Genomic DNA, 17,718 nt, shown 5'->3' with positions numbered 1-17,718 from the left:
GACAAACAGATTGATAGATAGATAGATAGATAGATAGATAGATATGTTTCTTTATTAGCCACACAGGGCTGCACACAGATAGAACAAATTACAAGGTAGAGCTTTTCTTTTGAAGGTTTAAAAAAAAAAAAAAAAAAGAAAACAGGAAGGGGGAGTTTCGATCAAAAGGGATCGTAAAAGGAGAGAAAGAGGACAAAAAAAAGGGGGGTTAAAGAAAAAAAAAAAAATTGATCAATAGGGATCGTTATCACAGAATGTCAATATGAAGTGTAAAGGGGAGGACAGGTGAGGTTTACCCGTGGAAATAAAAGCCTACGGAAAAGACCACGGTACCTCGGTCAATGGAGTCACATGTTATATTTCTTTTTTTTTTTTTTTTTGCAAATAAGCAACTCTCTGTTTTCAATTTCTGGGTTCATAGGATCATGCTCAAGGTGGCTTCGTCATTCATACGTGCCATTCTTGCTACATTCACCCATCTTTTTTTAAAACATTCGCTAGAAAAAACTTGCCTCTCTACTCTCACTTTCCTTTTCAAGTGGTACTTGAAGAAGTTGATGAGAGATTGACCAGAGAGGAAAGTGTTTGTCTCCAATCCTTTCAGATGCGTCCACCAGATACATTCTTTCGCCATAGCCACAAGGATGATGAAAATAGCTCTTCCTTCCCGTTTGAAGGAGGGAGGCGTGACAATATTAACGATAGACTCAGCTGATAAACCGACTCGTCCCACACGTGACAGCAGTTGTTCGACACAAGCCCACAGGTCGGAAATTGTTGGACACTGCACGAGTGCGTGCAGAACGGTTTCGTCGCTCTGACCGCATCTCGGGCAGATCGGCCCCGTGTTTCTCGAGCCGTGTCTGTAGAGCTTATCCCGAACGGGTAGCGCTTCTCGTAGCACTGCCAGGCCAGGGATCTCTGGAAGTTGTCCATGGGCCCTGGCCCGAAAGTCGTCCTGAACAGGCGGGTCAGGTACTCCTCGTCGACGTCCAGGTTCGCCCCGAGCTCGTCGTCGTACCTCCCCTCCACTAAACCCCTATAGAATGCTTTGGTTGTGTTGAAGTCACTCAAGGTCGACCCAGGACAGCAGAGTTGCTTGAGAGCAACGCGACACTCGCGGTGCCATTCGCCCTTCTTCTCGGCCTCTTTTTGATCCACGACTGCAGTTCGGTCATGGAACGAGCTGCGGGAAAGCGTGCCTCACAAACGGCGACCACACCTGTTCACCGTCGTCTACATAGAGCCAGAGATATTGCAGTCTCAGCGCGTGTCTGCGCATCATCAACCACCACTGCATGCCCAGCCCTCCTTTTAAACGGGTGTTGACAAATGGATCGCCTGACCATCGGGACGCATCCTTTCCACAAGAAGCGAAAGAGAATGCGTTGTAGTTTGGTGATGGTAGGGTCGGGACAAGGTACGACGGTCAGGCGGTAGTAGATGACGGACGCGATGTACGTGTTCGCCACCTCCGCCCGACCTTTTAGGGACAGTTTCCTCTCGGTCCATTGCCGGGCGAGAGTGACCACCCTACTCGTTATCTCGTTCCAGTTCTTCTCCACTTGGAGGTCCGGACCAAACCAGACCCCGAGCAACTCAACCGGGCCGTCGGTCCAGCGTCCCACACGGAGGCGCTGGTGGACGGCATGGGCTTGCTCTCCAGGTCCTGCGAGTCGCAAGCCCACTGACTTTTCCCGGTTGATTTTTGCTCCTGTCACCGCTTCGTAGTTTTTCAGTGTCTCGCCGACCTGCTCGATGTGCTCGTGGCTAGACACTATGACGGTGACGTCGTCCGCGTATGCAGACACGCTCGTCCCGCATCCCAGTTCTCGCGGGATGCCTCTCAAGGTTGCCAGCTTCCGCAATAATGGCTCGAGAGTCAATACGTATAGAAGCGACGAGAGGGGGCATCCCTGACGGACCGAACGTGCTATGTCGAAGGGTCTCGATAGATGTCCATTCACGCGAATTACCGAACGGATGCCTCTGTACAAAGCGGCTATCCAGCCGCGGAAGACGGGACCGAAGCCAGCCGCTCCGAGGACCGCCTCCAAGTATCGATGGTCCACCCTATCGAAAGCTTTCGATTGATCCAAATTGATCAGCGCCCCACCCATGCCAGGTTCGTTAACTACCCTGTCTATGATGTAGCGCATCAGGTGGAGGTTGTCATGGATGGTCCGGCCTGGCACGGCGCATGTTTGCGCCCTGTCGACCAGTTTCTCGATGACAAGCGCCAACCTCTTGGCTAGCACCTTGGCCAAAATTTTCAAGTCTGCATTAAGCAGAGTGATGGGCCTAAAGTTATCTATAATGTTTCCCTTGTTTAGATCTTTCTTCAGCAGTGTTACGGCTCCTCGGCTCACAAAACCAGGAATGCTCCCGTTTTGCTGCCAGTTGCAGTACACCGCCGCCAAGAGGTCTCCAAACAAGTCTGGCATACAATTGTAAAGCTCGTAGGGTAGACCATCCAAACTCGGTGATTTGTCCCCCGAGCATTCTGCCATCGCTTCCTGCACTTCCGCCGCCGTGATGGCACCTTCGCAGCACCCTGCCTTTCTTGTCGAGAGTCGTGGTAGGCTATGTAGGTAGGCACTGAAGTCCACCCTACGTTCTTGCCCTCCACTCGTTCCGAACAGTCGGGCAAAATGCTGCTGAAAGGCCTCACACATTTTACTTGGCTCGAGCAATTCGCGCCCCTGTTCATCTACCAGTGACCGAATGGTGGCTTTGTTGCCCTGTTGCGCCTCTGCCACCCGGGCCTCTCTCGCGGCTCCAACACCTTCGTTCCTTAGAGCACGCATCCTAGCTCTGACAGCACATCCTTCGTGTTTGGCGTTGAAGTGTTGGTCGAGGGCCAACCTCGCCGCCAAAACGTCGGATGTGATGCCGCTTCTAATTGCCTCTTCTAGCTTCTTAACTAGCTCACCCTCTACTCTATTTCTATCTATGGCTAGTGCTTTGCTGTACCTAATCGCTTCTGCTTTTACTGCTCTCTTGAGGGTAAACCACCATTTGTTGTTGATGATGGCTCCCGTCAAAGCCCTCTTTACTAGTGTGCTAATCCGGTCTCTGAAAACCTGTCTCGGTGGGAAAGACGCGTTTAGTTTCCAGTATCCGGGACCCTGCCTAAGTGTCTTATCTAAGTCTAGCGTACATGTCACAAGTTTGTGATCCGTGTAGCTGACTATGTGGAATTGTGGACATCCTATGCTATCTCTGTCTACTGTCCTACACAGTATCCTATCTAGATACGATCTCGACGACCCGATGCGGTTGCTCCATGTCCACGTTGGCGCATTCGGGTGGTCTAGTCGGAACCTGTCAGACAGTTGAAAGCGTCTGAGCAGGTCTCTGAGGCATTTGCATCCCCGTCTATTCCTATCTCTACCCACGTAGTCTACATGCGTGTCCAAGGTGGCATTCCAACCCCCCCACTAAGAGTAAAGGACGAGACGTTCCCAAGAATACTTCTAGACGTTGAAAGAAATCCGCCCGACCTGTTAAGGGCGGTGCGTAGACTGATACGAGTCGAAAAGCGCACCCATTGCTGCCGTCGACATCCAGGACGACCAGTCTACCCTCCGGGTCTACGAATATTGTCCTTACTTTGAGATCCAGACTCTTGTGGAAAAGTACCGCGGTGCCACTACAGATAGATATATAGATAGATAGATAGATAGATAGATAGATAGATAGATAGATAGATATGGTATAATTTACGTCGGTGGCGTTTTTCTTTCGTATTATTATCAGCTTTCATACACATTCAACCTTCATTTATTTTTTTAACGTACCTAGGTTTGTGAGTTCGATTACAGTCATGGCACAGACTCTTAAACAAGAGATTTTTATATTAAGACATAGAATCATAGTATATGCGAAATTTGGAAGACAAAACTCTGTGTGTGTGTGTGTGTGTGTTCTTCATAAGTCTGTCTTTTTTTTTTTTTAAGTGACACTGGGGTAAAATATATGAAGCCCTGTATACCCATCATGACTACCAGTCTGATAAGGGTACACTAGGCACATGCATTACAACCATATGTGCGCGACATGGTGATCACATATCAAGATAAACAGCACATGACCTTGCAGGTGAGGCCCAGTTAGAATTTTCTTCTGGTCGAGTAGCCCATCCCGCTCAAAAGGTCCCTGAACAAGGGTTGTTTAAGGATGTTGAACGAAACACCCATGTTTCCAGCGGTGAATTATTCAAGCCCCAAAGAATCCCTCTCAACTCATGGCTGTGATGCTCCCCCACCATGGCTGTGATGCTACCCCCCTACATGGCCTTGCTATTTGCTTTTGAGCCAAATTAACTAACTAACTAACTAACTAATTTATCTCGAGCATCAAATCATAAACGACGTCAAATGTCGAGTTAAGGAAATTAACCGAAGAGCCTGAACTAATGACTACAGCATTGGTCAGAGAAATGGAGATACTCCCCCTCTTGTCGGTGTTTTAATCATTCGCAAAGCATTAAATAGGGGCGAAAACTTTCGAAGGGAGCTGCCGAGTTTCCCAGACCGAAGTCTGAGGAAAAAAAAACTTGTTGTTTTGAAGCAGAAAGTAAATTCTAAATGATAGATTAATCAATGGATGCTGTAGAAGCATTCTAGAAAATAGTATGTTCTGTGATGCGTATTCTTTGTTAGTTGGGTGTATGTAGGAGGGAAGCTCGAAGCAATATAATAAATGCTGATAGGAAACTAAACGAAAACAAAATCAAGAAGTGTTCTTCATACTTGAAACATTCCCTTAAAAAATTCCACTCAAAGATAATGCTTTTAGTTCTGGTTCCAGTTGCAGAATCATTAGAACCAAAAAATAATGGAAAAGATCTGAGATGAATTTCTAATTGGAAGAGATATCGAGGCATCGAGTATAAAAATATGTTCAAGTATTTGAAATTTCGGAGATTGATAAAAATCCATTGAACGGAGGAATTGTGCTCCATATGATACAATCAAAATAAATGTTTCGATTTTAGACACGATTAAAAAAACAACAACAATCTTGTAAGTGGCTGAGTAGACCGAGTCAAATCGTTTATAAAATCAGGAATTAAGATTTCTCAAACAAGTTTGTGTGCGTGCGTGCCGTGTGTGCAATGAGTGTGTGTGTGTGTGTGTGTGTTGTGTGTGTGTGTGTGTGTGTGTGTGTGTGTGTGTGTGTGTTTCAATCAAAGAGTACATCGTTTCTAGTTTGGTGAAGTCTTAAAAGATCTCCATTTTTCGATTTTTTTCTTTTTAATGCTTGTTACACACTTCAAGAGATATCATGCTGGGCTTCCGTTTGCATACACACAGATACACACGTACATGTATGTATGTGTGTATGTAGATATATACATACAGACATAAAATACGAGTGAAGAAACGAAAGAAAGTAGCATTCAAAACATTTTGTAGGAATTACAAATAGTTTTCATAATAGTTTGACCCTCCACCAGTTCCACATGACTTAAAGTTTCATGGGGGCTTAAGAGACGTCCATCTCACCAAATGCTAGGAGCAGAGTGGAGGTTTTCAGGAAAATTCAAGGTGGCTTCTACATGTTTAAGCTTCAATTGGTTAGCTTTGCTGAATATACTTTGCTGCAACCTGTCACCAAAGTGACGCCACCATTCTACCAATATCCATCTGATAGTATTACAACCATGTGATCTAGCCTATAAAGAAAGGCCTAAACACCTAGATGAGTGTAGGCCCTATAATTTTATTGTTTGATATCTTACATACTTTTGGAGGGCCAGGCAGTTCCCCACAGATCTTCTTATAAGCAAGATGGTGACAGTACAGCATACAATGAACACTACGTATATCGAAGTCCTTTCCTTAAGTATGAAAATCTTCTGTGATGGCCACCATTACAAGGGTACCGTCAGCATGCACAGCTGTAATATTATTTGAAGTGTGTAGACATTCCTTCAGTTAATCCATCAACCATTGAAAAACTGTCGCATCATCTTTAAGATGTGACATTAAGACTTGGTCTACAATATCTCACGTGGGCCTAACGATTATTTGAACCACTGAAAGTTGATTCATCAAGTTAGATGGTAATTTGCAGTGTTGAAGTTTTGATACCAAAATTTTCCCTCTACGCCATCGAGAATACCATTAATACATCTTTGCATTGTATTTGTACTCAGTGGCATGCATTCGGAAAAAATATTTTTTCACTTGCTCCTGTGCATTAGTAGTCAGGTAAAGAAGCATTATTCTTTGCGATGTGTCTGTATCAAGTTGGCTTTTTTCTGTGCGAAAATATTCATTAAAAACTGTTTTGCTTCTTTTTGCTTACGACACCAGCGAAGCTGCCATTTGACATGCAAATTATCAAAAAAAAAATGTTCATTTAGAAAAGACTGGATACAATTGTCGTTGTTATTGATGTTTCTATTGTTATTGTTGTTGCTGCTGTTGATTTTGTTGTTGTTGTTGTTCCTAACATCATCGCACGAAGTATTTAAGCAGGTGTTTCACAGCTGTTAACAAATGACTTTTCACGCTTAAAGTTTTGCTATACAATTAAATTACTATTCTCATTTTTTTCTTCTGCTTGTGAACTACGTTTAGTTAATTGTGAGTTATCTTAAGGGGTGGGATGTAACTGTGATAAGACATGAAAATAAAACTGTTATGTAGCAACAGACCCGACCTTGAGTTTATCTCGATATTAGGTAAACTCGGCGAATTCGAAAGAATATTCTAGTCGTAGATAATTCGTAGAAGAATTTTATTTTTTTTTATTTTGGCTGACAAAAATATCTCCACGCAATCGAAGCGAGCTCAGACACGTCGACACACTTCACCATACAATGATAATAACAACAATAGCAATAATTTAGAATGAATAAATATTTCTTTTGCAGAGTTCCTCTTGAATTTGATATTTTTCTTTCTAAAGTGTTATTCCTAGCTATAGTATTGGAGAAATTCTTTCGGAAAACTTTTGTTTTTAAAATTAAAGTGAAGACGAGAAAGAAAATGAAACAGAGAGAATAAAATATATACAAATACATACATACATTCAAACATATAAATACATACACACACATGCATACACGTAAAAGAGAGAAATAATACTTAAAATGTTCATTGTTCGTTGTTGTTGTTGGGGAGACGGAGAGAGTTGAATCAAATGCAAACATGTGTCGTCACTGAAGTGTCAAAGAAATGAGATGAGATGTAATTAAGAACTTAGAAAAACGTCAGCTGAATCGTGCAAAGTGCCATTAACTTACCAATATTGTATTGCAAAGTGTTGTTGTTATTGTTGTTGCCGTTGGATATAATGGTAGTGGTGGTGGTGGACTGGTTTTTGTTGTTTTTCTTGTTACTGAGGTTGATAGTGGTGCCGTTCTTGTGCTTTGTGGTTGGTGCTGATGTTTATTTTCTCCGTTTCAAATTCCGCCGAGGTCGACTTTGCTTGTGATCCTTTCGGGGTCGATTAAATAAGTACCAGTTACGTACTGGAGTCGATATAATCGACTTAATCCCTTCGTCTGTCCTTGTTTGTCCTTTCTATGTTTATCCCCTTGTGGCTAGTAAAGAAACTTCTTAAGCACACACCCATGCCTACGCCTGTTCTTATTTTATTATTATTATTATTATTGAGTGAGAGAGCAGTTCAAGCCATCAAAGTGACACTGGGGTAAAATATACGAAGCCCAGTATACTCATCATGATTACCCGTCTGATAAGGGTACACTAGGCACATGCATCACAACCAAATGTTCGCGACAAGGTGATCTCATATCAAAATAAACAGCGCATGACCTTGCAGGTGGAGCCCAGTTAGAATTTTCTTCAGGTCGAGTAGCCCATCCCGCTCAAAAGGTCCCTGAATAAGGGTTGTTTAAGGATGTTGAACGAAACACCCATGTTCCAAGGGTGAATTATTCAAACCCCCAAAGAATCCTTCTCAACACATGGCTCTGATGCTCCCCCACTACTTCTGCTCGTGATCAGTGATGCACATATCGTCAGACAGTAAGGGACATGCTCAACTGGTTAAGGTCAAGCAACTGACAAGCAAATCTGTGGTATTGAGCAGAATATTTGCTATAGCCCATCTTTTATACCAAGGCAAAACAATGTACATGATAACACTTCCAATCAGTTAAGATCAGAAGCCATGAGAGCTACTGCCTGGTACTGCATCAAGGCAATTATTATTATTATTAGTAGTAGTAGTATTGTCGTCAGAGCGGTGGATTGACGAAATCTTTGGAACCTCGGATGAAATGTATCGTACTATTTGATCCGACACTGTACGTTCTATAGTCAAATCGATAAAATAATGTACCAGTCAAGTACTGGAATCAATGGTATCGACTAGCGCCTGGCTTTATGCTTACATCGGAAACCAATATTAATTCCTCACAAAAATTAATGTGGTTTTCATAATTAGCATCTATATCTATATCTGTGAAAGAAATTTCACGAAAATTCGGTTCTAAACCAAACGGAAAATATTCCGAGAAAACTATTGTTTTATTTACTCATATTTGTGTAACCAAATTATCATCGCTGTTGCTGCTGTATTTGTCGCTGATATGATGTTGTTGCTCTTATTGTCGTGACTGTCGCAGCTGCTGTTGTTGTTGTTGTTGCTACTGTTGAGCGAACGGTCTTCGTCCCAGAGCTCGCATGATGGGAGAAGTCCGAAACGTGGTCCTTTGCTATTCGTAAGACCCGCAGAAGAGAAAGCAGGTCAACCCCCGACACCGAGAGCATCGACGGATGGATGAATGCGCATCCAGGCTCAGCGGTTGCATAGGAAGTCGGGGACAAGAAACAGGAAGAAAGTGTGAGAGAAAGTTGGGGCGAAAAAGTACAACAGGGGTCGCCACCCCATCCCCTGCCGGAGCCTCATGTAGCTTTAGGTGTTTTCGCTCAATAAACACACACAACGCCCGGTCTGGGAATCGAAACCGCGAGTCCGCTGCCCTAACCACTGGGCCATTGCGCCTCCACTTGTTGCTGCTGCTGTTGTGGATGTTCATCATATCATTGATATTGCTGTTGTTGTCGTTGCTATTTGGATTGACGTTGTTTTTGTTGGTGGTGGTCATGGTGGTACCGCGGTTACGGTTCTCGTAGTAACTGACGATGTTGTTGTTGTTGCTGCTGCCGTTCTTCTTAGTGTTTCTCTTGTCTTTGTTGATGTAGATTTTAGAATTGGTGTTGCTGCTGTGCTTGTTGTTCGTACTGATGTTGTGGTTGTTGTTGTAACGATGTTATTTGGAATGAAAGAGATCTGTTGTGTTTTTTACTTATTTCTATACAGAACCAGGAGAGGAAATGGTTCGTGGGTGGAGAACAGAGGGATGGAGACAGCGGGAACAATATATACAAACTATATATGTCTGTGTACCATATATACATACACACACACACACACACATATATATATATATATATATATACATACACACACACATATATATATATGTGTGACATATATATATATATATACATACACACACATACATGTGTATATGTATATAAATGTGTGTATTGTGTGTATATACACACACATATACACGCATACATACGTGTATATATGTATATATATGTGTGTGTGTGTGTGTGTAGTGTGTAGGTTGACCGGATATTGCTATTTCATTAGTGACACCAGTGTTAGGTGGACATTGTGTAAAATGTTACTCGGATAATTTAGAATGTGTGGGAGGGAGAAAGAGAGAGAGAGAGAGGGAGAAATAAACAGGTAAGAAAGCGTGTGGGTGGGCGGGGGAGGCGAATGAATGAGAAGAACAAAGAAACAAAGAGTTGAAAGCTAAAATAAAGGAAAAATAATGAAATGAGGGAAAATGTAAAAAAAAAGACAATGATAATAAAATGGAAGGAAGAGGGTTAGAGAAAAGATAAAGTGGGAGAAAGAAAGAAAGGAAGGAAGGAAAGAAGGAAGGAAGGTAGAAAGAAAGGAAGGAAGGAAAGGTGTAAAGGAAAGAGAAAATAGAAAGTAGCAAATAGAGAGAAGGAAGGATAGAAAGCCCTTAAACTGGCCAGATCCGGCTCAAATATTCGACTTGTTTTATATTCAAATAGACCAGATCTGTCTTCTCATACCTATCCTGCAATGTCATTCTAAAACTAAATGGTGTTGGTGTGAAACTGCCTCAACAAATCAGCATAGTGCTCCCCTTTGATGGTGTGTCCCATTTCAAGATAGTCAATAAACACAATGCCTTTTGCATCCCATAAAACCGAGGCCATCACCATCCCTGCGAATGAAACTACCTTGGCCTTCTTTGGTGTTGGTGAGGAGGATTGTTTCCACTGCGTGGATTGTCTCTTTGTCTCTGGCTCAAAGTGATGAAGCCAACAGTGATCTTGGCTTAAGAAAATGTTCAAGGAAATCAGCTGGATCTGCCTCAGTGTCAGATTTTCCCGTGATGTGATCTGCTATCAGAAGACGTGACACCAGCGAGCAGAAACCTTCTTCATGCCAAGTCCATTGGGTAGAATATTCTCAAATCTCTCACAGGATATGCTAATAGCAGTGGCGATTTTCATTTATAGTCATTCGCCTGCCAAACTTCACTTTGTGGCAAACACGGCCAATGTCCTAAATTCAACTGCCCACTTTTGCAATGCTGATAAAGCTGGAGTATCAGCCCCTAATGTGGCAACCATGTCAGTATGAATGTCCTTGGGGGGCTACCCTTTATCTACAATTACTTCATAACAGCGCGATGCCAGATTTTGGCCATTTTCAAGAGAAGTCGCCAGTAGTTGTTTTTGAAGTCCTCTTTGAACAGTCAGGTGTCAGTTTACCTGGGAGGAAACAATGACGTTATTAATAAAAAGTGTTGAAATTAACACATGGAGGATCTTACAGCTCTGACATCATTCCTTCATAGTCAATCTATTGACTTTTCAGCCCCACTTTGTGCATATATATATATATATATATATATATATATATACATACATGTATGTATACTGGATCTCCCATAAATAAAGTGCTTTTTTTTTTCAATTGCATGAGGGGGACAGGATAAAATTACCTGTATCAATTCACTATAAAAGCAGGTAGTAATGTTACCTTGTACTCATTCTTAGTGCAAGTTTTGAAGAGTGTAGTTGGATTTTAACAGTTATTTTGCTATTTTTTCAAAGCTATAATGGAAATGACAAAGGAGCATATTCGGCATATTTTGCTTTATGAGTTCAATTAATGCAACAACGCAACAGAAAGTGCGAGGAATATTAATGCAGTATATGGGGATCGGACACACACATATATATATATACACTCATTATACATACATACATGTACACACAAATGAACAAATATGTATAGATACATGAATATGTGTGTATATATATATATATATATGTGTGTGTGTGTATATATATATATATCATACTTAAACAAGTATTGAGGGTCAAAGGTCAAGACTTGTAGGTGGGAGCCCAGCATGGCCACAGCCCATTTATTTGATGAAAGGAACCTAGTTAACCCTTTAGCATTCAACCTGTCCTATGTTCAAACCTGCCAGACCTGGCCTTTCACGCCTACACTACAATGTGATTCTAAATATAAACATTGAAATCTTGAAGCTACAAGATAATGCATGATTAATTCAAAACAAAGCGGACGCTAAACGATGATGATGATGATGACTGTGAACAATGCTTATGACCATATCACATTGAAAGCACTGGTTCTTGTCCAAACACCAAAGTTAACTCTTTTATTACCATATTCCAGTCAACATGCACCAACTTTGTTTCAATTAAGTTTGAAAATGTTTGGATTGTAAATGAAGATGAAATTTTAATGGAAACTTTTAATTTAATTAAAACAAAATTTCTAACATCCAAACTAGGGCAGTTTAAGGTGGATTGCTTTCAAAAGTGTTAAACAATATTGAGCTTAGTTAGAACTAGCAGTATCGCCCAGCGCTGCTCAGGCTTGTTTTCTTTTTGACCTTTTAGAATTGGAATTTTTGAAAAGTAAAAATGTTGCGTTATGTAGCTTGTTATTCTCTTTAAGTGAACATTTTTCTGGTTGAAATACACCGAAAAATGGCAACACAGCAGTCAAAAAATCGTAAAAGATTAGGGATTTTCATAGAAAAAAAGCACCTTTTTGATGTAAATAATTTTTGGTGTTAACATGGTCCGATTTGAATTTTTTCTTCTACGGAATGTAGAGCAAGCCTTCTTGTATCATACTCTCATTTTTGGTCAACTTGCACTGCAGGGTCTCAGAGGAGATAGTGTTAGTTGAAGGCTACCAAACCTGCCATACACAGACAACTTCAGCTTTATTTATATAGAGATTTAGATGGGTGACTGTTTGGAAAACCTAAGTACTGTAAATATCTCACTTTTTATAGGCAGAATGTGTAATACAAAAGGTGGCAACCAAACTGCGTAGTCTTGGATTTGATCCTAAAGTGCAGCTCCTTGAACAAGTGTCTCCTACTATAGTTCTGGGATGACCAAGGCCTTGTGAGTGGATTTTGTAGATGGAAACTGGAAAAAGCCCAGCGCATCATTATCATCATCATTTAATGTCCAAGCAGGGCAAGCAGGCAGTAGCACACAGATACACGTATACATATATATATATATCGGATTGTCCGGAAAGTTCGTGCCGATTTGTAGTAGCTTACATTTCAACTTATTTTAGAACATGGCTGAGTCCATAAAATAGGATTTGACTACACTTCCATTTAGAGCACAGTTTAAGCTATCTTTTCGTGGAAACTGGAAAAAGCCCAGCACATCATTATCATCATCGTTTAATGTCCATCTTCCATGTGGGCATGGGTAGGATGGTTGACAGGAGCCAGCCAGGCAGAAGACTATCCCAGGCTACTGTATCTGTTTTGGAAGGGATCTTATGGTTGGAAACCTTTCCTAACACCAAACCACTCCACAGAGTGGTCGGAGTGTTTTTTATGTGGCACCAGCACAGGCGAGATTAGCTTTGGCATCGGTTTTACAGCTGGATGTCCTTTCAAAGCCAACCACTTCACAGTGTGGACTGGAAGCTTTCTTAACTGTGTGTGTGTGTATGTGTATGTTTGCCACCGCCACTAGGCTTCACAACTGGTGTCAGTTTGTTTATGTTCCAGTGACTTAGAGGCTCAGCAAAAGGAGGCTAGAATACCAAGCTTTAAAGAAGCACACATTGGGGACTGGTTTTTTCTGCTAAAAAAAAAAATTTTTTTAAGACGGTGCTCCAGTCTGGCCGCAGTCCAAAGACTGAAACAAGTAAAAAAAAGAAGAAAAGACAAACAAGCATTACATTTGAAAGACTAATTTCAATGGTTAAAGGCTAAAGAAATAAACAACAACAACAACAACAGCATTGTGCAAAAGAAGTCAGATTTATTTTTCATATTTTTTGCTTGGCTTTTGTTTTTTTTACTTTGCAAATCTCATTATAAATGTTCTTCCTTTGAGAAACCAAAAATAAAGAAAAAAAAAAGATTTTTTAATAATTTTTGTTATTTTTGTTTAAAATTCATTTGTGCCATAATAAAAGAGAAATAATTCATACGGATGCCCTCCCCCGTCTTCCACTTATGTGCCTGTGGTGCTTCTCAAGGGTGGGGCTGCAATGTAGGAACACCAACAGAAAAGTCTTGGTTTATTCTCAAAGGTCTTTTTGTTTTTTTGTTTTTCTGTTTGTTAGTTTTTTTTTTTCTTTTGTCTTTTGTAACAATTCCTGCAAAACAAGAGGGAAAAAAAAAATCAAAGAATAAGAGAAGATGCGTTAGAAAACATGTTAGTATGGAATTGGTTGTAAGGAAACCTGAGCAGATATTGGCATTTGGTAAGACAATTGACGCCTTTCACTTGTATTCTCAAATTCTAGGAGGCAAACAATTAAAATCTTTTGTTGTCGTGGCTTGACCAAAAACTAGTTCATACAAAGAACTGAGACAAGAGAAATACTTTATTGAAAGACTCATCCAATTCATTACAGAATGGAGAAGTGGATGCAAAAATAATAATAAGAGAGCCAAGTATATTAGAGAGTGTCTGTGCATTCAGTGAACCCACTAGAAATAGCAGCTAAATCATCTCTCTGAAAGTGAAGGACACATTTGATGATGTCTTGGCAAATGTAATGCTTGTTTATTTATTTACATTGTTTTGATTAAAAATGCATTATTTTGAAGCTTTCAGATTTTGTAAATGAAATTGTTTGTTTCTAAACTGACATTGTAGGGTAGGTGCGAGAGACCAGATGTGGCCAGTTTAAGGATAAAACAGGTATATTTTGGTCAGAGATGGCCAGTTTGAATACTAAAGGGTTAACCTACCTAAATCTGTTACAAGGCCCAAAAGTTTTGGGGAGGTGGCCAGTGGATTAGATCAACCCCAGTATGCAACTGGTACTTAACTTTATCTAACTTAGTGGAGCCCTTAGAGCACCATCCAACTGTGATCATTGCCAGGGCAGCTGACTGGCTTTCGTGCCAGTGGCACATAAAAAGCACCATTCGAGTGGGATCGTTACCAGCGTCGCTATATTAGCACTTGTGCCAGTGGGACGTGAAAAAATATTCGAGCGAGGTCGTTGCTAGTGCCGCAAGACTGGCTCCTGTGCAGGTAGCACGTAAAAACACCATTCGAGCGTGGCCGTTGCCAATATCGGCTGACTGGCCCTCGTACCAGTGGCGTGTAAGAGCACCCACTACACTCTTGGAGTGGTTACTGGTAGGAAGTGCATCCAGCTGTAGAAACTGCCAGATTGAGATTGGAGCCTGGTGCAGCCATCTGGTTCGCCAGCCCTCAGTCAAATCGTCCAACCCATGCCAGCATGGAAAGCGAATGTTAAACGATGATGATGATGTTATATACATCATATTTGTATGTTTATATTAGGAATCCTAATGCAAATTGCATTATCATAATTTCTATTCACTTTCTCTTTAGAATTAGCAAAAATTTGAATTCATTTCAATAACAAACCATTTTCCTAATATTCCTCCACTTAACTCTTATACATATACACACACTTACATATATAAATGTGTATATATATATCTATATATATATATATGTATATATATATTATATACATATAAATTTTTTAAAAATTTATATATCATTTTAAAGGACAATTTAACAACATTTTTTTTGGGTTTTCGTTTTCTGTCTTTTTCTTTTTTTTAGTGAAAGTGGGTGGGAACGGGAGAGAGGGGGGAGGGGCAATTTTTTATGCATAAAAACAACAACAATGAAGGTAAAAAAAAAACAAACCAAAACAAACTGCATTTACTTTCTGTCAGTGCATTAAAAGAATTTCTATAGAATTAATAACACACACACACACACACACACACATGCAGAGCTGGTATGGCAGCAACTTATAAAGATATTTACAATAAGATATTCAGACTAAAGAGACGGACGAAGTGGGGGGGGGGAGTGAAGGAATGGGTGGGGAGAAATTTTTTTTTTTTTTATTTAAGGGTGGGGGAAACAAAATATTGAATGTCCTCAGTTCTCTCTATTGACACACATACACACACACACACAAATATGTATGTATGTATATATCTATCTAGCCATATATATATATATATATATATATATACACACATACACACACACAAATATATAAATATATACATACACACACGTGAATACATATTTTACATACAAATATATATATTTAATAACATATATGAAGATAGAAAAAGTTTTGTATGCAGACGTTCATATACTTACATACACACATATACTTATATACATCTGCATGTATATATATAATATATATATATATACACACACATACATATACACACATACATATATATACACATATACATATGTATACATACACACATACATATATACATACACACATACATATATACATACACACATACATATATACATATATATATATATAGATATATACACATATATATATACACACACATATATATATACACACACATATATATATACACACACATATATATATATATACACACATATATATATACACACATATATACACACATACATATATATATATGTACATGCATACATATATATACATACATATATGTATACATACATACACACTTATATATATATATATATGTATATATATATATATCATCATCATCATCATCGTTTAGCGTCCGTTTTCCATGCTAAACGATGATGATGATGATGATGATATATATATATGCATATATATATAATATATATATAAGTGTGTATGTATGTATATATATGTATGCATGTACATATATATATATGTATGTGTGTATATATATGTGTGTATGTACAATATATATATGTATGTGTGTATATATATGTGTGTATGTATATATATATATATATATATATATATATATATATATATATATATATATATATTCACACATATATATATAAGTGTGTATGTATATATGTATTCACATGTGTGTGTGTGTGCATGTGTGCAAGTAAATATCAGAGAATTATAAACAAATCAGAAAGACAGTTTCTATGAAATAAAAGAGTTTCCGTGTGTCTACCTCCTCTGCAGCTGGAAGCATGCAGCTCGTAATGAAGACGTTGTCAGGCAGTGAAGACATACTTTTGTGTTGGTACACACTGCTTCTTCTTAATACACTTCCACAGCCACTCGGACGTTATACAGACAGCCGAAGGCGAAGCTGAGCTGACATCACTTTCCTGAGGGATTTTGGTGTTGTTGTTATTGTCGTGTTGGAGGTGGTGGTGGTGGTGGTTTTTGTGTATGGAATTAAACAAAAAATAAAAAGTTTTAGTTTTTGGAAAACTTGAAGTTACAACAAGAAACAAGATATAGCAGTAGTAATAACAACAACAATAATAAAAATCATAAAAATAATAATAATAATAATATAATAATAATAATAACAACAATAATAAAAATCATAAAAATAATAATAATAACAACAAAAATAATAACAAAAATAATAACAATAATAATAATAAAAAATGATAATAATAATAAGAATAATAATGATAATAATAATAACAACAACAACAAAAATAATAATAATAATAATAATAATAATAACAATAATAATAATAATAATAATAATCTTCAAATATAATATAGTTTTCATAATATTACTCTATACCGAAATAATAAAAACATTTTAAAAGTTATATCTACAGCCACACACCACACCAACACACACACACACAATGTGTGTGCAAAAAATATATATGCTAACACATACAATATATATGAACATTAACACATGTATACATACTAACATACATGTTTGCTAAAACTAAATGCACTGGTATATCTAAACACACAATCTGTATGTACATTAATACATCTATACATACTAAAACAAACATACTAAAACACACACACACACATACAATCTGTATAACTTTTAATGCATTTATACATATTAAGACACACATATGCACACACACATATAGGTATTTTAAACTATAAAATTATTAATATGCTAAGCATAAAATCACATACACATACACACACAGTTTATACATACATTAATGCTAATACACATACACACACATACATATATATATATATACACACATTCATACAAACACAATAAACAACAAAATGTAACAAATTTTTACAAAACTTTAGAAATATAGTTTTTAAAAAATCTATTTCCATAAACAACACCAAAATGTTGTAAATAAAAGATGTTAAGAACATTTTATAGAAAAA

The 17,718-nt window shown here is 38.8% G+C and overlaps 1 protein-coding gene across 3 annotated transcripts in view; it reads right to left on the bottom strand.

The window, feature by feature from the left end:
• Positions 1-13,366: 13,366 nt before the first annotated feature.
• LOC115218063 (DNA ligase 3) overlaps positions 13,367-17,718 on the bottom strand; it is a 49,343-nt gene continuing 44,991 nt past the window's right edge. For 2 of the 3 annotated variants that reach the window (XM_036507886.1, XM_029787832.2), the window contains 2 exons: positions 16,547-16,706; positions 13,372-13,728 (listed from right to left, as the gene is read on the bottom strand). In XM_036507886.1, coding sequence (XP_036363779.1) covers positions 16,590-16,706 — 117 coding nt within the window. In that variant the 3' untranslated portion in view covers positions 13,372-13,728; positions 16,547-16,589. Of the gene's footprint in view, positions 13,729-16,546; positions 16,707-17,718 lie in introns of all 3 variants that reach the window. The other variant, XM_036507885.1, reaches the window with a different exon arrangement.

The sequence above is a fragment of the Octopus sinensis genome, linkage group LG12 (genome assembly GCF_006345805.1).
Source record: "Octopus sinensis linkage group LG12, ASM634580v1, whole genome shotgun sequence".
Taxonomy (NCBI): Eukaryota; Metazoa; Mollusca; class Cephalopoda; order Octopoda; family Octopodidae; genus Octopus; species Octopus sinensis.
The sequence above is the reverse complement of the archived record's forward strand: the minus strand, read 5'-3'. Positions and strand labels throughout refer to the sequence as shown.